General features: G+C 34.3%; 1 protein-coding gene across 1 annotated transcript in view; it reads left to right on the forward strand.

Moving 5' to 3' along the window:
• The window catches only part of LOC129000325 (uncharacterized), a 95910-nt gene that overhangs the window by 14923 nt on the left and 54428 nt on the right, over positions 1-26559 (forward strand). Inside the window, exons 2-3 of the mRNA XM_054427287.1 lie at positions 7842-8108; positions 17292-17537. Coding sequence (XP_054283262.1) covers positions 7842-8108; positions 17292-17537 — 513 coding nt within the window. The remainder of the gene's footprint in view (positions 1-7841; positions 8109-17291; positions 17538-26559) is intronic.

Below are 26559 nucleotides of genomic sequence, written 5' to 3' on the forward strand. Positions count from 1 at the left end.
ATATTTCCACCAACTAAAGGACTAAAAATCACTAGTCATATCCTTTAAGAGAGGTTATGTTTTTGTTTATAACCACTCACTGCCACCTAAATACAGTATAATCAGCTGATTGGTGTCCGGTAAAACTCATTGCAGTACAGTAGTACGCAATGAAACCCCATTTGAATAAGCTGGCGGCAAACAGCTGTTTTCTGGACTAAATCCTTGCGTGGGAAGTTCGTCAAAATAATGTAGTGTGGCGTAAAAGTTATAACAATAATAAGTTTAACAAAATCTACATCGCACAGTTATTTTTTTCGAAAATCGTATGGATTGTTGATAAATAATAGTGTAATTCCTTAATTACTCGGCTATATAATAACTATAGGTCGGCCGCTTAGAAAACGACCTCCTCGTAGCATTGGTGCAAAAGAGAGATACCGAGCTGTGGGAGTGAGACAGACTATGGCTCTTCCCCCACTTCGCTGCCGCCCCAACCTTCCCGAACACACGCCCCTTAAATTAAACTAAAATATTAATAGCAATTAAATTATACAGCTGATCAAAATGTAAACAAATACGCGGAGAGGGGGAACATACCCTCCCTCGCCGTTACCTCCCCTACATGCGCTAAAAATTTAGCGCAGGTCGCTTTCTAACCGGCCGACCTATAGATGCATTTTCTTATAAGAAAAAAATATATTATTACGAATACATTTGGTTTAAAATGTAAAACACGGCCTCCAAACGCCTTGGGGTTCGTCCTATAGGTTGCGTCATAATTGCTGCGCAGTGTTGCTGATATCGGCACAACTGTTAATAAGAACTGAATAACTGGCATAACTGAATAAGAATCTGTTACATAATCATATTATAATAACCTACAACTTTATAATAATTAAAATTGGATTTGTAGTGGTAGTCTGTATTATGCATTTGATTATGGCGAAACCCCAAGTATTATATGTAGTTTGGAGGCCGTGTTTTACATTTTAAACCAAATGTATTCGTAATAATATATTTTTTTCTTATAATAAAATGCGTCTAATTAATATATAGCCGAGTAATTAAGGAATTACACTATTATTTATCAACAATCCATACGATTTTCGAAAAAAATAGCTGTGCGATGTAGATTTTGTTAAACTTATTATTGTTATAACTTTTTTATTAGTTAAGATACAACTTTTTACCCAATGAACTTTTCTATTGGTATTATTTTTTAGATTAAAACTACGTTTTAACCGATGTCCTATCTCGTACCGTTCTCGAGCTACAGTAGTCTCGATGCATAGCGCGTTCCGCCATCTTTGCCCCCCTCCCCCCAAGTTCTCGACCACCTGAAAAGTAGGCGACATGCGTATTTTTTATCACCACAGTCCATATTACAACTATCAGCAAAGATATTTGATATTACTTCTTTGCGACACTCACAAATTAATTCTACTTTCGGTTAAAAAACTACACGAAAAGTCCATTTTTACATATTTTATACAATAACTTGTTTATTTATAGAGATACGACCTCGGACCCAATAACCATTATTGTTGTCCACATTTTTAGAATTCCAACGACGCTTTAACCGATGTTCTTTCTTTCTATCCTGGACTAGTCCAGGAGCTGAGGGGGTTTGAGCATGCATGAAAGTAGTGCGCAATGTTATTGCTGATTATTGTAATATGGACTGTGGTGATCAAAATTACGTATGTCGCCTATTTCAAAAGTGGTCGATAAGGTGGGGGGGAGGGAGCAAAAATGGCGGTTTGCGCTATGCGTTAAAACGCTGATAGTTCGAAAACGGTAAAAGATAGAACATCGGTTAAAACGTCGTTGGAATTCTAAAAATGTGGACAACTATAATGGTTATTGGGTCCGAGGTCGTATCTCTATAAATAAACAAGTTATTGTATAAAATATGTAAAAATGGACTTTTCGTGTAGTTTTTTAACCGAAAGTAGAATTAATTTGTGAGTGTCGCAAAGAAGTAATATCAAATATCTTTGCTGATAGTTGTAATATGGACTGTTGTGATAAAAATTGCTGCGCAGTGCTGCTGATATCGGCACAACTGTTAATAAGAACTGAATAACTGGCATAACTGAATAAGAATCTGTTACATAGTCATATTATAATAACCTAAAACTTTATAATAATTAAAATTGGATTTGTAGTGGTAGTCTGTATTATGCATTTGATTGCGGCGAAATCCCAAGTATTATATGTAGTTTGGAGGCCGTGTTTTACATTTTAAACCAAATGTATTCGTAATAATATATTTTTTTCTTTTAAGAAAATGCATCTAGTTAATATATAGCCGAGTAATTAAGGAATTACACTATTATTTATCAACAATCCATACGATTTTCGAAAAAAATAGCTGTACGATGTAGATTTTGTTAAACTTATTATTGTTATAACTTTTTTATTAGTTAAGATACAACTTTTTACCCAATGACCTTTTTTATTCGTCATATTTTTTGGATTAAAACTACGTTTTAACCGATGTCCTATCTCGTACCGTTCTCGAGCTACAGTAGTCTCGATGCATAGCGCGTTCCGCCATCTTTGCCCCCCTCCCCCCAAGTTCTCGACCACCTGAAAAGTAGGCGGCATGCGTATTTTTTATCACCACAGTCCATATTACAACTATCAGCAAAGATATTTGATACTACTTCTTTGCGACACTCACAAATTAATTCTACTTTCGGTTAAAAAACTACACGAAAAGTCCATTTTTACATATTTTATACAATTACTTGTTTATTTATAGAGATACGACCTCGGACCCAATAACCATTATTGTTGACCACATTTTTAGAATTCCAACGACGTTTTAACCGATGTTCTATCTTTTACCGTTTTCGAACTATCAGCGTTTTAACGCATAGCGCAAACCGCCATGTTTGCCCCCTCCCCCCACCTTATCGATTACTTTTGAAATAGGCGACATACGTAATTTTGATCACCACAGTCCATATTACAATAATCAGCAATAACATTGCGTACTACTTTCATGCATGCTCAAACCCCCTCAGCTCCTGGACTAATTGTGCAATTAGTTATCTGTAGATTTAATTTGATAAAAATGTAAAACTTTGACGTTCCTGTTTACAAATTAAATACTCACAAACTTCTAGTCTTCCTTAGAAATACGTAGATTCTGTGAAGCTTGATAATATAAGCTCAACACGATATACTTACCTAAGTATTATCTTCCTACTTTTCTCACGTTGTCCCTGGGATTTACATTGATTGTTTCGATCATTCCAATAGAGTTTCAGTCTACTATAGTTGATATTATTATAAGTACTTACGTACTAACCCAGTACAGTTGTTACAGTACTGCTTTACCATAGGTTTCCACATAAATGAGACGTCTCTCGCTGATCTTAGGTTTTGTCGGTTGAAACTGCGTCTGACCTAACAAACATTTTGTTTACCAAGTCTTTTGTGGAATACTCGGACTTCTATACCGCTCCAAGTAGACTATTGAAAAAATAATGTTAAATCAATTTTAAGTTTAAAGTATCCATGGGAACGATAATAATTCTGAAAGAAGCAAATAACTATGGCAAGTACGTAATTCTGTATGTCCACGTAAGACTGTAGGAGATTTAGGCAAGTCCTGGTCCTGTTACAGACAAATAGAGTAATTTCAGCTATTACTGATTTCAAAACCATCACATCTTGATGAAAGTTGATTCAAACGTGTAAACCTACGTATATTTGAAAGAGTTCGCGAACCAGCGGGATCGGACCATGGGGACGAGGTTTTATGGGGGGAGGAGGTGTTTACCGGAGTTTAAATAGTTTCCCCTTTTTCCTCTTAAAACATAAACTTTTGTAATTTCCCCCAAAACTGTTTTACAGAGCTTAAAAAACAAATATTTGCTTTTTATGTTTTTGGGTTAAAATTTGAAAACACCTTTAACCTCAAACAAACCCCCTAAAGCCCTCTTCCCATAGTCAGACCATGCTGGTTCGCGAAGTCATTCGAAATTCAAATCAACGTAATATTAGTTTGTACGTTTATACCAAATTTCAATAAAATGTAATGGTTTTTACCTGAGTATCGTACTAAACGGACACAAATTTATAAACATATGGTGTTTTTGTCCTCTAGGGTAAAAAGTGGTTCCCGGTCTAAGAGAATTCACTAAAACTCGTCTTCATTGAAAATCATAATTACCTGTACCGTTTGCTGTAATTAATATCCACTGATAAGAGCGCTCTGATGAAACATTGTTCTGGTAACGCATAGAGAATGCCTTCTAGCGGGTGATCTGATACTTAGTGTGCTGTTAACGTTATATGTTATGCAAACAAACAAAACATTCGATATTATGACGGGTTTAAATCATTTAATAGATATTAGACAGTAATGTAAATCCATTCGATTATAGTGTTTTCAAAATACAGTTCTAAAATTACAGTGGGACTTTGTTAGCAATAACACCCTCTATAAAAAGTAGCCCTAAATAACCCTACATAAGTGTCATTTCCAAATACCCTTTGATGTTATATTTCCATTAATTACATGTTTTTGAAAACCTCAATAAAAGTCAACCTCAATAAAAGTCAACCTCGATAACAAGTCAATCATCTACATGAGACTTGCTATCGAGGTGCTATTGTAATATTCATGCCTGAATAAATCTCAAAATATGGTATAAGTTCTCAAACTGAAACTTAAAACATGATCCATACAAATGTAGCCTACTGATTAATAGTGTTTGTACAATCTCAATAAATCGTTTACACTTACCTGAATCCTGAATCACATTGCTTCAGCTACGCGCTCACAGGTCCTCTGACATAGTAGGGAAGTTTCAGTAGATTTTTTTCATTTGTTATTAATGGCTCTAAATAACGTATGGAAAAGCAGTACCTTTTTCATCACGCAGTACCATCCTATTCAGGTTTATAATATTAATAGTTTTGTTAAACTAGAAACAGTCAACTATTGAAACTAATTGAATTATTTTAAAGATTCCATGGTAACTAAAATAAAACTAATTTAGATAACTAAGACAATAGGATACAACAGAAAGTGAAAGACTTTTACTTTACATTATTCACACAAAAATATTTTTGGACCAGATAAAACCTAGATTCGACATAATGTGTTTATCCATGATATTTTACTGTCACATTATAATAAGATCAAGGAGTAGAGGCTTTCCCAAACTACGTGTTTAATATTGTTTGAGAGATTACTGTGGAAATGTCCTATCATAATTAATAAAAAGGTTCACTGGACGTTTGTGATCTAATCGGATCCCGTCCTATCGTGTGGAAGTTCATAAAGCAAAAAATATATAAACTTAGCCAAAGCTGAAAACTCACTGGACATTTTCTCCTCTTGTCTACGTCGGTGGCACTTGTAAAGTTAAGAGAGTAGGCTAAACACTTTTTTTTGGAAAGCGGTCCAACCCTTATGACTTGTGGAGGTGTCGGGAATTGAACCCGTGTCTTTTGTTTACTTTTATTTGTTGTTTCTTGTTTTACTACTGTCAATTTATCTGAGTGGGTTTCTGTTATGATTTTCCAGTTTGACTAAGGCTGTGTAAATAATATTCAATATTCTTGTTGTGGTAGGTACTATTTCACCTGAGTACGCAAATTAGATTCCAGATCCCAAAACGTGAACTTTTTTACTAATCGTAATGGAAAATGTGCGTAAAGTCACAATCACCAAAAAGTGTAGTGTATATGTAAAAAAACTGATGAAAAATCGTCTTGTCTTACAAGTGACGTAATTTTGTTTATCCACGTAAGCCCATTGGAGGAGGAGCTTAACCACATTAGACCAATGGACACTAAGTGCTCTTCGCTACAGTGGGTGTAAAACATTATTGTCTCTTCGCTGCTTTTCTTTATTTATACACCTGTTAGTGTTCTTGGCGTAATTGGATAAGTAAGGACACAGGCTTTCTTTGTCGCTTATCTCAACTCTAGACATTTTTGTAAACGTTTGAAAATAAATCAACCCTGAGATTTTGTGTGTGTTTTCTATCCCAATGGCATATTTTACGTTTGAAAGGGAACGTTTTGGTTTCTGGGTCTGGAAACAAGTTGTAGATGCTGCATTACTATAAACATATTTGTTCAAAAGGTACATAACCGGATGCACTTAAACACAAATATGAGTGAAAGATGGATATAGAGAGGGTTGAGATGTCTGTGTAAATGTTTGCTGAAGGGTTGTTACCATTCAAACACATTACGCCAAGGTTGAATTGACATAAACCTTTTTTCTGTTTTAATCGTAGGCTTATTTCCTAGGGTCTTTTGCAGAAGATCACTGCACTAAATACAACCCAATAAAACACACGTTGTAAATTTGTCCCCTACAAAAAATAGTTGAAATTTGTGATATCTCTGTAAAATCCGTAAACAAGAGAGAACTTGTTATAACAAGAGAGTATTTGTTATAATACAGTAATATAGTTTAGTTAATAGGTTTTTAAACAACAAAACGCCCATTCATAATTCAATCTGATGGAAATAACTTTAAATTTAACTTAATTTAATCCTTGAGATGAGTCCATAATAATTTATAATTTGATGACTGTACTCTGCGTATTTAGTGTTAAAATATGATCTCTGGACTGAGTGTATTCCTTGTTTTAGTGTACATGACTGTAGATACTGTTCATTGTTCTAGTTATTTAAAACAGTTCTAGTTATTTATAGTGTATATTATAGTGTTGTTTATAGTGTAAATTAATAGTTTATATTTATAGCTTTATACATATAGAGTGTAGTGTTTCCCTCTTGCTTTTAGTTTTATCTATGACTGTACTGAGTTGCTTTTGACCTTTATTATAGTTTGTAGTTCAACCGAATGTATTCGTTGTGTCTTTGATGCAGTTTCATTGTTGCATTTTTTTTCTACGACTGTACCATCGACCGCAGAATTAAATGTAATTAATTAATTTAATTTATTTAGTTCTGTGGCCGCTGGACTGTACTGAGTGATGAGTTTCATTGCTTGCAGTTTTATCTACGACTGTACTGAGTGACGAGTTTCATTGTTGCATTTTTATCTACGACTGTACTGAGTGATGAGTTTCATTGTTGCAGTTTTATCTACGACTGCACTAAATGTTGATTTTCATTGTTGCATTTTTATCTACGACTGTACTGAGTGACGAGTTTCATTGTTGCATTTTTATCTACGACTGTACTGAGTGACGATTTTCATTGTTGCATTTTTATCTACGACTGTACTGAGTGACGATTTTCATTGTTGCATTTTTATCTACGACTGTACTGAGTGTTGAGTTTCATTGTTGCAGTTTTATCTACGACTGTACTGAGTGATGCGTTTCATTGTTGCATTTTTATCTACGACTGTACTGAGTGTTGAGTTTCATTGTTGCAGTTTTTATCTACGACTGTACTGAGTGTTGAGTTTCATTGTTGCAGTTTTTATCTACGACTGTACTGAGTGATGAGTTTCATTGTTGCATTTATATCTACGACTGTACTGAGAGTTGAGTTTCATTGTTGCAGTTTTTATCTACGACTGTACTGAGTGTAGCATTTTATTGTTGCATTTTTATCTACGACTGTACTGAGTGTTGAGTTTCATTGTTGCAGTTTTTATCTACGACTGTACTGAGTGATGAGTTTCATTGTTGCATTTTTATCTACGACTGTACTGAGTGTTGAGTTTCATTGTTGCAGTTTTTATCTACGACTGTACTGAGTGTAGCATTTTATTGTTGCATTTTTATCTACGACTGTACTGAGTGTTGCGTTTCATTGTTGCAGTTTTATCTACGACTGTACTGAGTGTTGCGTTTCATTGTTGCAGTTTTATCTACAGTACTGAGTGTTGCGTTTCATTGTTGCAGGCTCGCAGGAGGGGTGTCACATCGCGGTGGAGGGGGCAAGCGGCCCCCTCCCCTCCCTTATCACGCGGCGGCAACGCTCAGTCGTCGGCGAGCCGCTGTTCATGCAGCTTCGGGGAGTGTCGCAGCCGCTAACATGAAACTACGCGAGCGGCTAGTGATCGGCGCGAGTATCAGCATCGTGCTGTTCACACTAGCGCTAGTCGTAGACCTACAACTGGACTTGGGGATGAGTGGACAGCACCTGGCTCCATCGCACGGCAGGATCAAGTAAGTAGTTTTTTTTTATTTTACTACAATTTTGCTGAAAGATTATTCAGAAACTTAAAAGTTAAAGAAGTGTGTGGGACTTAAAACGCTTGATTTGGTGTCGGTATTAAGTTAGACAACAAAATTGCATTGGGAAATTGTGTATATTATTTAGATTTTTTCCGCGCCGATACAGCAGGGTGCGTATTTTAAAGCAGTGAACGGCGATAAGGGTTGAATGGATGAATTTGTTGCTGACTAAGATCTGCGTTTTTTAAGACACAATTATAATTTTAAAGTACGACAGCTGAGCCCAGTTTTGGACCGTAACAAGTATTAGATTTTTCTCAGAATCGAACCGGTTACCTTCTGACTATTACTAGGCGGGTACTATCAAAAAGCAAGGGGTTGCAGGACTTAAGTTTAAACCCAGAACGTGGATTAAAAGTTGGCTGAACATTAAGGGAGGGAGTTAAATAGGTAAGGACTTACAAAAGCACGTATCTGATGTTTGAAAATTTGTTTACAATCGAGCGATGGTATACTTTGAATATGTTCGTGTGGCGATTCTTTGAATGACATGTTGGTGATGTAAAATATTAGCAACTTTCTAGGGACACGTTATTCAGGTAATATGACATTGTGCTTAATAGGGCTTTACACTAGGGTTAACAAGTTAAGTGTACGTTACTTGAGTTCCCAACAGCTAGATTAACATTGATTACAAGTTTGGATTTGGATTTTAGATAACTTGAGTAACAACCAATGACAAATACAAGGGTACTACTGTTATAAACCTCGTTTTGCGCTGCTAAGTTTCCGTAGCTGGTTCAGCGTATTTACAGTTAAGACACGAGAAAAGGGATTATTTACAGATAACAACCAGGGAAAATACACATACATTACTGTTGTTAGTTTTGTTATACAATTGATAAGTTAAAACTATTTTACACCAATAGAGGTGCACGTTGTAGTAGAAACGCAATATGTCTGGAAAGTTTTTAATTTTCTTTTAAGTCCGTAAAAAAATAATTAAAAAATAATCTTGTCACTCAGACGTGCTAGATACTTGACATCTGGCAGGATAACTGGACCGAGGTACTAAAACCCCATGTATTAAAGGAATTTGGAATTTTTTAATATGTAACCCCTTCAACAAAACCCCCTTCGCTTAGTGTGCAGGTTTGCTGCGGTGGTGTATTTTACTTTGATTCGCACTTGAGATTCTGCATCCCGATTCCTGAAGTTCTGTTATTGGTGTTGGTGTAGGTGTCATGTTAGCTTGTGCAGTTGTGTCGTTAACAAACAGAAATTAGTCTGTAAACTAAAACCCACCTCATGGTTAATGTCGATTGAGGCAAATAAGAATAACACATCGCGACCAAACCGCTTAGTTACGTAAAATAATTTACCGCAAAGTAAAATAAATTTTTAAAATAGATAAATTCGACGAGATGCAGAATGTACACATTTTCTGATAATATATAAAGTAGATTAGAATTTAAGAAAATACGAGTTTTCAATCAAGCAAAACCTATACAAAACTTAATTTGAAACCTCGTGTGTATTAGGGACTTTGGGAAAGGATATTCCTAAATAATGTGAAACTGTTGATTCAAGTTCGGTATTGATAATTTTTTCCTCATGAAAGTATTGTAGTGTAGTATTTATAAATTTGCCCCATATTTTTCCAGCTGCGTTTTTAACAGTCCCCGGATAAGTTATAGTGGTCGTAAAAAGCGTTGTTGCCTTACACCTCAGTTGAGTAGGACTAAAAATATTGCCCTTGAAATGCTAGATCTAGTAGGCTGGTAGTATTGTTATGGATAAAACAAAACATATGATTAATTGTTGTATGGCGTATCTATTGACACTAGCCTAATCAATACAATGTCGTGGTGCAAGTATTTCAAGTCAGTAAAATGCAAATGAATGTAAAATAAATGACAAATATGTATTGTATATTGTGATAGTTTGATAGTTTTTGTAGTGTATTGTGCTAGTTTTGTTCAGAAATGTAAATAACATGTTACTTTTACTACAACAAAATGACAGTACTTTGTTCGTGTTTTCCAACAATTTATATGGTTTCAAAAACTATATTGTTCATAACAAGTACTTTTTAACCCGTATCAGGTGTTTCTATACCTTTTGCTTAGTCTATGTATGAAATGTCTAGCCATATTAAAGTACATACCTATATCGTTCATTTGAAAAAAAAAATGTCACATTGAGAGCTTAAAAGGTCGAAAAAAGATCTTGTATCAATTAATGACCTAACTCTGCGTTTATTTAGTTGTTACCTGCAAATTTACTGCAACCAGTTCATTAAAATGGAATTTTTTAAATTTGAAATGTATAACAATACAGAAAATTTGTCCTGCATGTAAATATGTTTAACACACAGACTCATTTATACAACTCACGAAGAAATGTAATCGTAACAATATAACACTAAGAATAAATTGTGGTTCAAATTGGTCAGGATAGGAAACGGAGAAGAATAAAGATATTTCAGAACACGACCTGCAAAAAGCTTTTACATTGATCGGGACCGATCGAGCAAATCTTACAATTCAAGGTCTTTCTCTGGACACTCAATATGGGGAATTTCTTCAACTGGAATATTTCCAGCATAACATTGAATAATGTAACTTAACATTTAACAACTTAACTTATAAATTACATAAATTATTTTACGGCATGAATTCTATTCTGTTGGGTTTTATTTTACAGCGCATGTAAGCAAATAAATATCTTCGTTCGTATATTTGTGATATTGAAAACCTTTTGTATGGTTCGCATCTAAAGGTGTACATCTATTTAAAGCACAGTGTATTTGTATTTTGTAAATATATGTACCTGGCGCGGCCGACATAATAGTGTAAATAGAACGTAAAAAATGCTTATCTAGTTTCTAAATTTGTCAACTGTATTATATTATTCAGTTTAACTGTATTATATTAAAATTGTATATACTGTGTCTTAGTAATTATTTAGCAAGCAGAAATAGATAAAACGCCTAACCAAGGAAAGTTATAACTTATTTATTTTAATTGAAGAAAATACTAGTTATTCTATCTGTATGTAACCATATTTTCACAAACATCAGAATCTGTACAGAAGGATTGGTACTAAAAGTGATTGAGAAAAGCCACATAAAAATAGTGTTGTCACTAACCAGTAGGAAAAATAGTTGAGATGTTTTAAAAATATATCCTATGATGATATATATGTATGATATATAAAGATACATAACATTGTTATACGAACGCCACCAAAATGTTTATTTTGTAATTAAGTCTCACAAGAAAGCGTCGTACCTATTGTATTTGAAACGAAATATTCTGAGCCATCAGAATGTATACTTACGATTCATAACTCAAATTTCACTTAGTAGCAAAACTGAGGAAGTCAAGTTGTTTACTTGAATCATGTTTCGCGTCAATGTGAAACCTGTGAAGCGAATGATTAGATCAGCACATTCAGAATGTTTTTGTTGATAAATGCTTAATTTTGTGTTTTAACTGTTTGTGTATAGTTTTAGTACAATGTAAATGTGTATAAACACTATTAGAATCAAGTTACTCTTATATTGTGGTTAGAGCTCGGGCATGCTGTTTTGAAATTCCAGGTTCGAATCCCGTCAGTCACCAATGTTTTTCTTTGTGATAATATTATTTGCCTGGTGGATCGGAGCATACCCTAAGTTTTTGGTCCGCATCTAGAAGACACATAAGAATAGGGTTCTGAAGTAAGGGAATTGTATTCTGTATTTGAGACTCCCACCCACCTTAAACCGTAGATAACCAATAACCTTCTTAATTAAATAAATACAGTTTAAACAGACAATTGAAAAATGATACGTTTTATAAGTTACATGGTGTTTATAAAAAAAAATTTACCACTTCAAACAACAGTAAACCTTTTATTTTTACACTTAAAGCTTTGAATTAACAAAGACTCTGAAATCGTCTCAAATTTTGGTCATAACAAATAGTTTGCCGAACTTCAATGTGTTTTCCATTATTTGCACGCAGTTCTAAATTTCCAGTTTGGACCAAACACGAACCAAAATAAGACAATTTTATTTCAGCAAAATTTGAAGTTTTTAAGCACGGAATTTATGTAATTTGGGGATTTTGTGTGTGGTAGAGAATTTTGTGTTCAATTCACGTACCGCACACACAATATCTCATGGACTTTTTTGGACTGTTCACAAATGTTTGTTGAACATCCACATCGCGGACACGGGATCAACCGTTCCCTTTCTTGTGATGTTAACTGCCGGTGTTCATAAACTTATAGTATCAAGCCCTAATTGCAGGTCTTGAAGGAGGATTCCTAGGGTATCTTGGGCAAAATCTCCGTTGAACAACGACATGAGAGTTGGGTAAACACTCCACAAACTGCGCTTTAATACAAGCTTCCATTACGAATCTAACGAGACTCATAAATTATTTGTTATGGTTTGCCAAGCAACAATATAAACCAATCAACTGATAATCTGCTACTAATGAAAACTTCTTAAGCTACTCTTTAATGTTCAGTTTTTATAAAACCTTTATGTTACATGTTACATGGAAAAATGATGGGAAGTTGGCAAATTTGTAAGGCTTTTTTATAAACACCCTGTATAATTCCAAAAATAATAATAGCCAATTACAGATTGTGGATGTATAGTTGGGTACCTCATTTTTATTGTTGAGGAACCATTACGATCTATAAGAACTACTATTAACGACTATTAAGGTACTAGAAATACAGTATATTACCTCAATAATGATTAATTCATGCTTTCTATACAGCCACTTAATTTTAGAGTAGTCATGACTGGATATATTTATGATGTACTTTTCTTGCCTGCATTTGAAAAGAGACATACAAATAGAGGATGTACTCAGGCTTGACAAATTAATAATAATACATTTTATTATTGAATAAAGTATACAGTGAAATGATTTTATCTGGTAAAATTCTTGCTCTACACATGATACTAGAATGAAATTTAATGCAATTTTAATTGGTTTCATTGAGTATAGTTTGTAATCCACAGTACAAATTTTCCAATTTTGCTGCATCGGCTTTTCTTTCATATATCATTTTGGTCTTTATAAAGCAATTCGTGTTCAAACAAATCCAACCTTGTAATAAAATTCGTCTTGTCAGTAGAAGAAACAAAAAGTAAGCAGCTTAAAGTGATGAATTAATATTTCCAACTGCTCCCAGCTTTGTTCTAAGTACACAAGAAGCGTTTTATGTAGTTTTAACCCTCCCAATGTAAACTAATTTTTTTCTCTCGTAAGGATTTTTAAACGTATTAAATCCTTCACACACTGTGTTAGGTAGATCCACTGGCAGATTTATCCTTTCCTTTAAATCATTTAAAACTCTTGATTATTCATTATTTAGATCTTGATCAAGGAACTATATTTATCGATAATCTCCTTACTCATTAACCGTAAGATTTTCTCCAGCCGATACAAATGATGATAAATCTAAGAGTATATTTTTTAATCATTGACTTTTGTTAGTGCAAGTAGACTTCTCATCCTATTGTAACATTTTAGTACGATTTTGACGTGTGTTTTGTTGGTAATGTGTCGACTAAATGTTTCTAATTTTAGGGTAGATTTTACAATAAATGTTTACTTATACCAGATTGACATGGTTCCCTATTGTATACAATTAGATCGCTTTATTTGGTTTAAATGGTTTAAAAACATTGTAAAAAAGACTAGAAAATAATAAACCAATTAATGGTTTACATAAAACAGGATACAAATCTCGAAGAGAGAATGATTGGAAGGAATAAAATTGAGTGATAAGATTTTGTCTACCTTTGCTACTTAGATAAGTAACTAAGTACGATCATCTGTTTCTTTAGAAATACTCATCTAACAAAATACTCAATTAGACCTGTGCAAGTCTCGACCCATAAAAAGCTACCTACTGACTTTTACATGATTGAACCGGCGACTCTTATACTGTTTCAAGTTAGACGTTTTTGTTTTACATTGAATTTATCCGTACAATTATAATGTAAACATCTACTTTGTTATGCCCTTGTTATCACGTTGCTAATGTGATTAGAATATCTGGCCGTAAGCCAGACATGTGGTGAACTGTTGAACTGCCACGCGTTTCAAGCTAGTCACTATTTTATCTTTGATGAGTGCGAATTTTAAGTGTCAATTCAACAAGTTATAGTCTTTAATTTTTTTTAAGTGTGTTTCACAAGTTGTAATTTTTCTCATTGTTCAGTTTCAACTTTTTTGGTAGTTCTGCGTTCACAGATCTGTTGTTACAAAAAATTATCCCTTATATTAAAAGCTATTAATGATTAATAATGTATTCAAAATTCGTTCTTTTTGTGTCGAAAAAAAAAACTGTTCAGCTACGTCCCTTGTTTCGTTTTTATTTTGATCCTATTGTAATACTTATATGCCTCATCACTTCCAAAACATAAAACATATACTTGGAGTTAATATTCTCCGATTTAGGGATGTGGTTTCCATTTTTTTTACCGGTGCAGTGGATGCAATTTAGCGCCTTCAAGCTACCTCTTGAGCATTAGTCTCTCCGTATCGGCTTACGGACGATTTATTTATCCAGGATAGAAGTGGTTTGTCCAGGAGACGATTTATTCCTCCAGTTTAAAAATGGTTTAACCAAGATAAGATTTATTATTCCAGTTTATAAATGAATTGTCCAAAAGACAAGTATTCATCCAGTTTGGGAATGGTTTGTCCAAGAGACGATTTATTCATCCAGTTTAGAAATGGTTTATCCAAGAGACGATTTATCCATCCAGTTTGGGAATGGTTTGTCCAAGAGACGATTTATTCATCCAGTTTAGAAATGGTTTATCCAAGAGACGATTTAATCATCCAGTTTGGGAATGGTTTGTCCAAGAGACGATTTATTCATCCAGTTTAGAAATGGTTTGTCCAAGTCGCGATCTATTCTTCCAGTTTAGAAATTGTTTATCCAAAAGACGATTTATTCATCCAGTTTAGAAATGGTTTGTCCAAGAGACGATCTATTCATCCAGTTTGGGAATGGTTTATCCAAGAGATGATTTACTCATCCAATTTATTAATTTTTTTCCAAGAGTAGATTTATTCACTCAGTTTATAAATGATTTATCCTGGACTAATGGTTTATCCAAGAGACGATCTATTCATCCAGTTTGGAAATGGTTTATCCAAAAGACGATTTATTCATCCAGTTTAGAAATGGTTTGTCCAAGAGACGATCTATTCATCCAGTTTAGAAATGGTTTATCCAAAAGACGATTTATTCATCCAGTTTGGAAATGGTTTGTCCAAGAGTAGATTTATTCACTCAGTTTATAAATGATTTATCCTGGACTAATGGTTTATCCAAGAGACGATTTATTCACCCAGTTTATAAATGATTTTTCCATGACTTATGGTTTATACAAGAGACGATTTATTCACCCAGTTTATAAATAATTTTTCCAGGACTAATGGTTTATACAAGAGACGATTTATTCACCCAGTCAATAAATGATTTTTCCTGGACTAATGGTTTATCCAAGAGACGATTTATTCACCCAGTTTGGAAATGGTTTGTCCAAGAGTAGATTTATTCACTCAGTTTATAAATGATTTATCCTGGACTAATGGTTTATCCAAGAGACGATTTATTCACCCAGTTTATAAATGATTTTTCCATGACTAATGGTTTATACAAGAGACGATTTATTCACCCAGTTTATAAATGATTTTTCCAGGACTAATGGTTTATACAAGAGACGATTTATTCACCCAGTCTATAAACGATTTTTCCTGGACTAATGGTTTATCCAAGAGACGATTTATTCACCCAGTTTATAAATGTCTTGTCCAGGAGAGGATTTTTTCATCAAGTTAAGGAATGGTTTATCCAGGAGACGATTTATTCATTCAGAATAACATTTGCTTCTCTGCGGAAGACGATTCCCGTTTTCTAGAATCAAATGAATTTATAGATTCGCGGTTTTAGTTCCTCAGCACAATAATTATTCGTCTTGAGTGCAGCACAGCAGCAGACTCAGCATTGGGATGATTGATTCCCTAGAGGAGCGATGAAAAAGTGAAATAAGACACTACTGTAAATCCAACTTCTTGCTTTTATTGTTTTCAGTAAATGATTTATTAATCATTTTCATACATAACGTGAGTATACGTATCGAATAAAAAGCACGTTTAAAATGGATTTGTTGTTCTATCGTCAATGGACAACAAAATTATAGTTAAAGTAATATGCACGATAACTCAGGTAAAGATAATCTGGTTTCGTTGAAATTTGGTACTTAGCCTTTAAAATGTATTTAAGGAATTATTTTAATGGGAATCGAATCAGGCGAACGAAAATTCGCTAATTCTGCAGGTTTGCTCGTGTTGAGCCATCTCGTCCAAATTCTCCGAACGTAGGGTGGTTAGTTAATCCAGTACTGCCATCTAGTGCTATCTTGTCCAAAAACCCATATATTGTTCACCTGACAGGTCTACAAATTACTATAGAAATTTTGATATTATTAAAAAGGGTTTATCTTAAAACACAAACCAATTCTGGCAATTTAAAAAGCAGTGTTCCGGCCTTGGTTAGTTATCTGCCTATTTACTTATCCTTTAAAATTATGTACAATACAATATTTACATACTTTATAAAATTACATTAATTATAATGTACAATATAGCCGCAATTACTTTGTGATCTTGTTATCTTCTTTTTTCCACAATTTAGTCCATATTGATTGCATAAGAGACATTTATGAAAACATTTTCAATGTCTCCTTCAACGCATAGGCGCATAACCGCATGCACCCTTCTAGCTATGTAATTTCTGTGGAACTACAGGATGGAGACTGCCTGCTTTATGTGCCTTAATCCTTACCCCATGTCAAGTAAAAATTGGACGAAATATCACCAATTATCGTGCGTAATCACGTTTAATCAACTGTTACGCTGGACGAGATAGCACTCCTTTCTGGGAAATCGGGGTGTTGGACGAGATAGCACTGGACGAGATGGCACTACATCGGTTTTCTGTGGCAGGGGTGTTTATTTGACTCACGTATGTCGTCACGTGATCGTGACTTTTCAGTTTGTGATAAGCCACTCGCGCTGTTCTAAGACTTCCTTTTCTACTTATATCCGTACACAATTCACCCCACTAAAATCTCCTTTTTCGCAGGTACGGTGGTGCGCCCGCTCCTCAGTACGCGGCGATCAAGGTGGAGCCCCCGGACCCGGTGAAGGGGTCGCTAGACACCACGGAGGATGTGAAGGTCCTGGAACCCCACGACTCCTTCGGCGATCTCCAGGCGGCGCTGGCGGGCAAGGACAGCGGGGCCCAGGAGGTGATCGGGAGGACGGAGAAGGGATGGGTTGAGAGGATGAACAAACACACGTTCAAGGAGGTCTACCGACTAGAGGAGAGGTGAGTCTACACAAATATTAGATTCGGATTTATCTAATATAATCTAAGTGTTCTTGATTATTGAAGTAATACATGAACTAATCGTAAACGGCGTTTACACTTAGCCAGTAGGCAGGTTACCTGTCCCAGGTAACTTGAAAATTGTAAGGCATTTACTTAAGAAAACTTAATTTAATTTCAACTAAACTTTCCATTTTTTTCTATATATTTTTTTATTTATTAACAATATGTACACTGGTAGCAAAGTTTGCCACCTAACCACCTATGCCCGATCTGAACTCGTGGAAATGATTTTAGGGTAAAATGGATACCCATAAATAAGGTTGGAAGCCTTTTCGCCGATTTTTTTTTAAGTTTTGATATGCATTTCTTTTTCTTTTTGGGTTCAGATATACTTATGATTAAACTGTCCCAATTCCATCCATCCATCTAGAGATCATATTAATGTAAACTGTTTGTTTGTAAACATCCTTTCTAGATTATTTTTTATTAAGCATTTAATAAACATTATCCCACGTTCCTGTAAACAACAAAAGTATCATTGAGCTAATACTATTCAATGGGTGAGGATCTAAGTGTAAAATTTTTGTTCATAAAACTACTTTACTGAACTTGTAGAAAGCTATGTATTGAACTATTTTCTTTTAAACTATCTAAAACTTGTTAGATAAAATTGACGTAAAATGTGGGGAGTTTCACGGTTTGTGCATCAACAGATATATATGTTTCACGAACGTATTGTCTTCCAATGTTGTTATCAATAGCCTACATTAACAAGTCATTACTACTGGTTGTCATAATATATTATGTTACTGGTGTCTAATTCGGTCGTTATAAATACTGTATATCTCAACAATATGAAGACAAATTTACTAACAGTGAATGTTTTTTATTTTTTATTTTAGAACTTTTGTAAAGTTTTAGCAATATTTGAAATTTTAGAAATATACTTCATAGACTTTCCTATACCGGTACATACTTTAATGCGACTATTGAAATCCTCCGTAATCACCCACGAGTAATTACAATCTACACTTTTTAAACAATATTTTCTGAGTACAGTACTGTATTTAGAAAACAAGGCACTAAGCTAAATTCATCTTATTAAAAATTCTGTTGTTTAGGCAAAATGCTGTTATTTAGGCTCTAAGCGAAATTCTCAACAAATGTAGAATAACCTCGAAAACATACGCAGCAAAAATACAGTATTTGTAAATTATTGATAATCTGTGATCGAATTATAAATCAAAGAGGCATTGAGAACGATAACTTTTAACTACTCAAAAAGTAAAAACCCTTAAAAAATCACAAGAATCTCGTTGAAACCGAAATTGAAGCAATTTGCCGACGGCCAGCGAAAGTAAGTGTCCCTAGTTTATCCGGGTGCCAATTTTGAATTACGTAACACCCCCCCCCCCTCTACCCCTCGATGGGTAATTTTCCCAGTCGTCCTAGTGGATCCGTCGTACGTCGACGCTTTTCCGATTGTGCAACGTCGAATAGATGGACCGGAACATTCCGGGTTGACACGGGCTATAGCGGACTTGGGGGCCGAGCTTTGCTCGAATCAATGATCTATCCGTTCATGCTCGACGACGATATCTTTTAATTAGATTGTAAACAATTGCTTAATTCGATTTTTTTTAATATATGCCCAATAAGTTGATTATTTCGTTGATGGGGTTTTGGAATCAGATATACGTAATGGTATCTAAATAAGTACTAAATCGATTTAAATTTTGAAAGATTTTATAAAACAACAGTGACAATTTTTGAAACGAGAAACAATGTTGACGCACGCGGCTCACGGAGTAAGACAATTTTATTGAGTTTTAAAAAGACACTTTGAACACGAGTTGTACATTATTTTGTCTACTTTCCAGCTACAGTTCTTTTTATGACATGTAAAACAATATTATGTGCTTATGTACTTACAATATTTAGGTTAGGATATTTGTGGCTGAATTGCATAATTGTTAACATGACGGGATAAACAATGGCATTGCTTAGCTAAAAATACTTTTCATTTACTTACTGGTAATAATCTAAAAAAATTAACAACTTCTTAGATTTTCAAAAGAATTCGGGTATTTGATTAAAATCATAATTAATAATATTTAATTGTAATAATCAATTTTTATTGAGTGTTATTTAACTAAAATAAACTTGGAGAACATTTTGTTTCTTTCAGTTGTCATTTAGAGTGAAGTAAAATATTGGCAAAGTTGAAGTTTTACTTTGTCCACTGATTTTCCTTACTCTGGATACAACTGAACAAACAACATTGCAAAAAGAGAGGAAAGTAAAATAAGAAATTTGCAGTTTTGCAAACTAGTTTTGGTGAATAAATTTCCACTATGTATGACAAATTTTATACACCAGTCATGTTTCGATTAATGCACATGCTTTGCAAATGATAACAATTTGTACAACAGTACACCAGTTAGACATTAACTTGTATATTATTTTTGCAACTCGCTTACTCTATTTCCAGTGCCACGTGCTTAGCTGTTTACAAACAAAAGAACTGTTTAACTGTTTTCTCCCGTCTGTTTAAACCTCGGGGGTAAACATTTTAAGGGAATGCCCTTTGAACGGACGATTCTCTCGTCGTTTTCCGTCTTAGCGGAATGCTCTGTGTTCTTTTACTTGGCAAATATGGTTTTCAATACCAGTAGTTCGGTGCAGTATTTCAATGCTAATTAATTATTCAGTTATTGAGTAAAAAGTGTTAGGAATCAAATATTTCAATTCTCCATCGTACAAACTGTAATAACCTGTTTACAAGGAAACTTCGGTCAAGTGTAATTTAAATTAAGGGATATGTGATATTTTTGTTAAACTAACATTATCGGTAGCTCAAATGTCTATACGGCTTACATAATAAATGTCTTGTAATAAATGTCTACAACTTATTGACAGGCCCCTTAATTCTAAAAATGGACAATACTCATAATTGAGTGTAAATAAATACAAAAATATCAGGAAAACTAACTTTCAAAGTAGACTTTTAGCTGTGGGTTTACATTAATTGTAAGAAAGCACCGTAACTTGCTATTAGTTGTATTTTTTTACAAATCTTTATTTTCAAACCAACCGAAACATGGAATTATGTAGAAAATTATTTTAGTTGTTATTTATTTTCAGGCCCGAAACTATGGAAGTATGCTTTATTTATGCTTACGACAATGTTGGTGCATTTAAAGTCCACAACAGAGTTTTAAATTTATCTACGAACAATCATGGCGTCTTTTTGGAGTTCTAAAGTCTTTTGGAGTTCTAAAGATATTTTCTTCAAAATGTGACAAATTTGCTAGGAGTAAGTTTAGTCTATTCTTGCGATGATGCTACGAGTACCACTCGCAGTTCAATATACAGACTGTCCTAAAAGTCCCGGACCGGTTTAATATTTTCTAAACGACAACAGATAAATCAATAAGATTTTTGCACATCAACACCACACTTAAAAATCTACTTTTTTCAGGAACTATCAATGTTCTGTCATATCATGGGGACGTCACACGAGGAGTCAGAAGGAAATCTTAAATAGGAGCATAGGTCAATATGCACATCAGTTTAAAGGGCTTAGCTAGCAGAGTTCAATGCCGAAAACCGCGAATCGAAAGGATCACCCGTTACAAAATGGCGGCCGTTCAAAGATTTCTTGAACCTGCCATTTTGAATCTTTGAACGACTGCCATTTTTTACTCAGGCGTTCTTTTGAGCTTGAATTTACGGCATTATCATCTACTAGTGAAGACCTTTAATTTGATGTGTATATCGACCTATGCTTAAGAAAAAAATTTTTTCCGATTCCTAGGGCTGTGCCCCCAAATGCAAATTAAATGAATCATTGAACCACTGTCATTCTTGACTTGGTTGTCCGTTTGAGTTCAAATTTGAAGCATTATATTCTGCTAGTAAAGACCTTTAATTTGATGTACATGTCAACCTATGCTTCTATTTAAGATTTCCTTCTGACTCTTTGCGGGACGTCCCCATGTTGTGACAGAAAATTTATATTTCCATCAAAAAGTAGATTTTTAGGTGTGGTGTTGATGTACCAAATCTTATTGATTTATCTGTTGTCGTTTAGAAAATATTAAACCGGTCCGGGACTTTTGGGACAGTCTGTATGTAGAGTATTGCATCCTGATACAGTTTTAAGGAATTGTCCTTCTTACTTCTTTAGAATGATTCTTCAGCAAAATACCTCATACCGCTCATACCTATGAAAGAGTGTGTTAAATCTATGCTTATAATAATGTAGATGCATTTAAAGTCCAAATTAAATGGAGTGTAAAATCGTAGTGGCGTTTTAAATCCCCTATGACCTAGACATCCAGACCATAAATTTCAATGAGTTAATATTGAATATATGCTTACGACGATGTTTTGAGGCTAGTCCAACAATTTTAAACCCTACGATACGAATGGCTGATCATTTGTCACACAATTAGCCCAAACGTTGCTGGTCTGTAATAGCTTGTTATCTCAATGGACCTATCTTAATCACCAAACTGATAACGACAACAAGCTAGACTTGTCAAGAGTTTCTACCACAACTTCCTACTTAAAGCTATGTGGATTGTTTGGACGCATCATTGACTTTGGATGTCGAATTTAGTCGTATTTGGAAAATTTGTAGGTAGTTTTTGACTTGAATTGAACATAGTCAAAAGTCATATATAATTTTTTATGTAAATGTTGCACAATAATTACGTTATATAAATACTTATAGTATAAAATAAATACATTTGCCAAATTTGTTCTAAATATATCCATAAGCAAGCAAACTACAAAAGTATTTATTATCCATAAGAACAAACACGGGAATCTAACACTGTTTACCTACAAACTTACAACATTCAAATAACGAATACTTCCAGTGAATAACGGGCTTGAATAAAATATAAATCATCGAAAAAAAAATCTAAACTCAGAATATAATGATTACTTTTTATCAAGGGGTAATGCACGTATTGAAAACATTCGTTTTTTTTCTACAGTATAACGAAAAATCATTGTTTGTGTTGATTGCAATTTACTAAAACAATTAAGTTTTAATCACCTACACAACAAAATATCTGCTCAGTATTTGTTACTATCACCTCTTTGTATTATTATTGAGAGAACCTCTTTGTTGTTTCCCAAGATTTACTCTTTCTTTGTTACTGATTGTTCAACAAATTGATAGTAAATTGACTAGTTCTTTGTTATTTTGCTTTAGTTGATTTCGTTAATTATTTATCACCTAATCTACGGTAGATTTAATGCAACATGTGTATTTTGTATTAAAGAAAATTAGAGTTATCAAATTGGCAAATTCGCTTTAGATTGAACTAGCTGTGTACCCGTTCTACGCACGGGGATCTTATAATATTCAGTTGAAACCTTCTTATATAAAGAACAGCAGTTGGTTTGCATATTTTAAGATATGCTGGCCAAACTATTATACATAGCTTCATTTTATGTTGTTTTTTGTTGTTCCGGATCGGTATGACAATCAATAAAAGGTTAAATTACCTCTGTGTCTGCCGGTCGATCCTATAACGGTAGGCTTACTTTTATTTTTACTATCTGATCTCGTTTGCATGGCTCAATCACGTCCTGGTTGAAGTTCGTTCGCTACGCTCACTCACCTGTATGTTGGAGCTCGTTCGCTGCGCTCACTTTCCTTCAGGTTAGCTCGTTCGCTACGCTCACTTGCCTTCAGGTTAGCTCGTTCGCTACGCTCACTCGCCTCCAGGTTGCAAATTAGCTGTTGTCATAAATGTAAAAGAAATAATAGTGCTAGTGCTGCACCCTGTTGGTAATCCTTGTAACTTTAATGCTATTGAACATCACAGAACAGAACCAACTTGTTTAATTGAAACAGCTGTTAAGATTCAATAATTTCATTTCTCATAAGGTTAACATGGGCTTCCAGAAATTCCACGTCAAAAATCGACAAAAACTTGATTTTCAAGGGTTTACTGTTAAATATCTAACTGTCTCATATTCGATTAAATACGTCTAAAACCATCTCATATATGTATAGTATTTGGAAAATAAGTTTCAGGCGGGACAGTGCTATAGTTATTGAGGAGTAGTTGTAATAAAGTGCGTATTTTAGCGTTACCAAGAGAATGACAGATAGACAGACAGACAGACAGACAGACAGACAGACAGAAATTGAGATAAGGTTTGATTCGGTTTCTCTGACCTATGAAATGTAAAAATAACCAAAAAGTTCATTATTCTAAGCAATGTACAGACAAAACTCTAATTTTATTTATATAGATTGTTCTTCTAAACTGTACTATAAAACAATAATCACTTAATGGTTACGAGGGGAAAATGTTGAAAATTGGTTAGTTAAAATTTCCATGTTACTCAAAATGTATGGAGAATAAAATTAAACTGTTTAGGTGGCTTGTTAATGGATAAATTTTGGTCAAATTTGGCAAACATATTTATTTCATACTAAGCTTTTACCGGATACAGACAGCTTTTATTCATTTATAAAATTAATAAATTTCAAAACCAGTTTTACCTAACCTAAATCACACCATCACCCCATATCAGATTAAATCCCACATCTCTATGCACGATTTCGCTAACCCCTGAGGGGAAATTCGAGACAAAACGTATTATATGTTATGCGACAGAATATGTCAACAGACGTTAGCGCTGCCGAACCCCCGCGGGTGGATTGTACTAATTAATGAGATTTAGACACAGTACGTTGTCTTCTCGCTGAGAACTCAGCGTCTAGAGAATACCAAGGTTTGTGAACGCCCTGAGGGTTTGGAGATGTTTAGTGGTTTAGTAACCATTTAAATGGATGAATCTACTTTACCGAAATTATTTCGGGTAAATCTTTATTATCGGAATTATTTCAGCAAAATCTACATTTCCGATTGTTATTTCAGGCCTGTGTATTAACACTCACAATGTCATGATTCGTTGACAGATCCATATTACCGACAGTATTTTACTAATTTATAAGTAATACTTGCTTCACAAACTGTCACGAGCTGCAGATTCATAAAAGATTTAGCCAGTGTAGTGAAATGCCAAAATATTGTCCTATTTCAATACACTTTTTCAAGCCGGATATATTAAAGAAATGTCTACTTCAGTACCTATAAATAATGCTTGTAAAAGACATTCGGCTAATCCGGGTCAAACACAAATACAAAACAGACAGCTTTTGCAAAATAGCATATCGCCATTAAAATTCTTAGGGCCTAAATCCTAAATCATAATAGGTTCAACGCAAGGCTTTGGGAAGTGATGTATTGGGTCTCCTCGACAGCAAAAATACTGCAATACAGCAATATTTATATTTGCTTTGATTACATGGGCACAAACTCTTTGGACTTTGCCATAAGGCTGATTAACACATTAAACATTGTATATTCTATGAATTGTGAAGCCAGTGACGATATCGATATGAATTAAATCCCATAATCATCGGTACAGTAATACAATATGTGCTTTAGCGAATTTTTCATATACAGAACAAGCAGTTACCGTAGGTCTCCCGGCAAGACTTGAGCCGATTTACTTTTTCGTTTTGATGACACCAGAGACCAAAAACTCCATCCGTTCAAATTCTTTTGAGTGTGTGTTTCCGTTAGGATGAAAACTCAAGTAAAAATTATCCAATTTTGATTACATTTGGTACAAACGTGTAAACCTATGGCTTTTAACGAGTTCGTGAACCAGCATGATAGGACTATGGGAACAGGATTATGGGACTATGGGGATTTATAGGGAGTAAAGACGGAGTTCTCCCGTTTCTGTCCATAAACATGTAAAATCTTCCTATTTCTTTCCGAACCATTTTCGTCTAGTTAGTACCATATTTTGTAGATACTGAGGCCTAAAATTAACAAGTTTAAAGATGAATCTTTTCAGTTTATCGCTGATGTACTTTTGAATGTGTTGCAATAAAGAAGCTTAACCGCGTGATTTTAAAACGCTGATTCTTCTTTTGCTATCAGCTTCGGGTCGCTCATGTGGTTTGAATCAGCACGGCCCAGCACAAGCGATGATAAACAACTGATGAGCAGAATTATCAGACCGACTCAAAGTTCACTAGAGTACGCTGAATCAGCCTAATCGGATCTGATTGATATTTTTTTTATATTATGTTTTTTATAAATAATTTTTTAATATGACTATACTTGCCACATTGTGTTTATATACCTTTTTATGAGTTTGACATCATTAACTTATGCTTAGACCATTCGGTAAATACACTTCTTCTAGATGTCTTGCAGCTTTGTATTACAGACCGCAGTTATTCTTATAGAAAGACAGTAATTTTTGGCTCCACCAGTTACAAAACAGTAAATTATTTGTTGGTATACTCGTTGTAAGATAAGCCAAATTACCTGGTATGGAGGATTTGTAAAGGTTGCGGGTCATTAAGCGGTTATCTCCGCTATCGAGCTCATTTCCCGCCGTTTCCTGCGCGCGCTTCCACTTTCCCTCCAAAAAACTTTATCGCACTTTCTGTCACCGATATGCAATATAATATTGCCGTAACTCTGCCTTACGTATCCTATAAAAAATGTGTAATTTTTTATTTGTGCTTTTCTTGAGTTTTTTGTTTGTTTTTGTTACGTATTTAATTTGCTTTACATCAAATACCCCTTTTCATCAACCCTACAATAACCAATTCAATACGATAATCAATTCTTACTTCGAACTTGCATTATGTATTACTGAACATACACAAATGGTCAGTTATTAGTGTCGTAGTACAATCCGGAAAAGTACGTTATTCAAACATAATAATACTTGGGAGTTTTACAAATGTTTGTTGTCTTTTAGCATGTTTTATTTACAAATCAAAACCGTTGCTTGTCACGTAAATGGGATTTTAACATATTATTGTCATCGGAAGGTGAAACTTGATTATGGCACAATTCAATCGAATTGATTGCTTAACTTCCACTAGGTCGTGGATATTTGATTTGCTAATGAGAATGTTTACTCAATAATACTGTACTATTGTTAAATAATGTTT

This window comes from Macrosteles quadrilineatus, unplaced genomic scaffold, assembly GCF_028750875.1.
Source record: "Macrosteles quadrilineatus isolate MER2022 unplaced genomic scaffold, UCM_ALF_1.0 Scaffold_8__2_contigs__length_117827958, whole genome shotgun sequence".
Lineage (NCBI taxonomy): Eukaryota > Metazoa > Arthropoda > Insecta > Hemiptera > Cicadellidae > Macrosteles > Macrosteles quadrilineatus.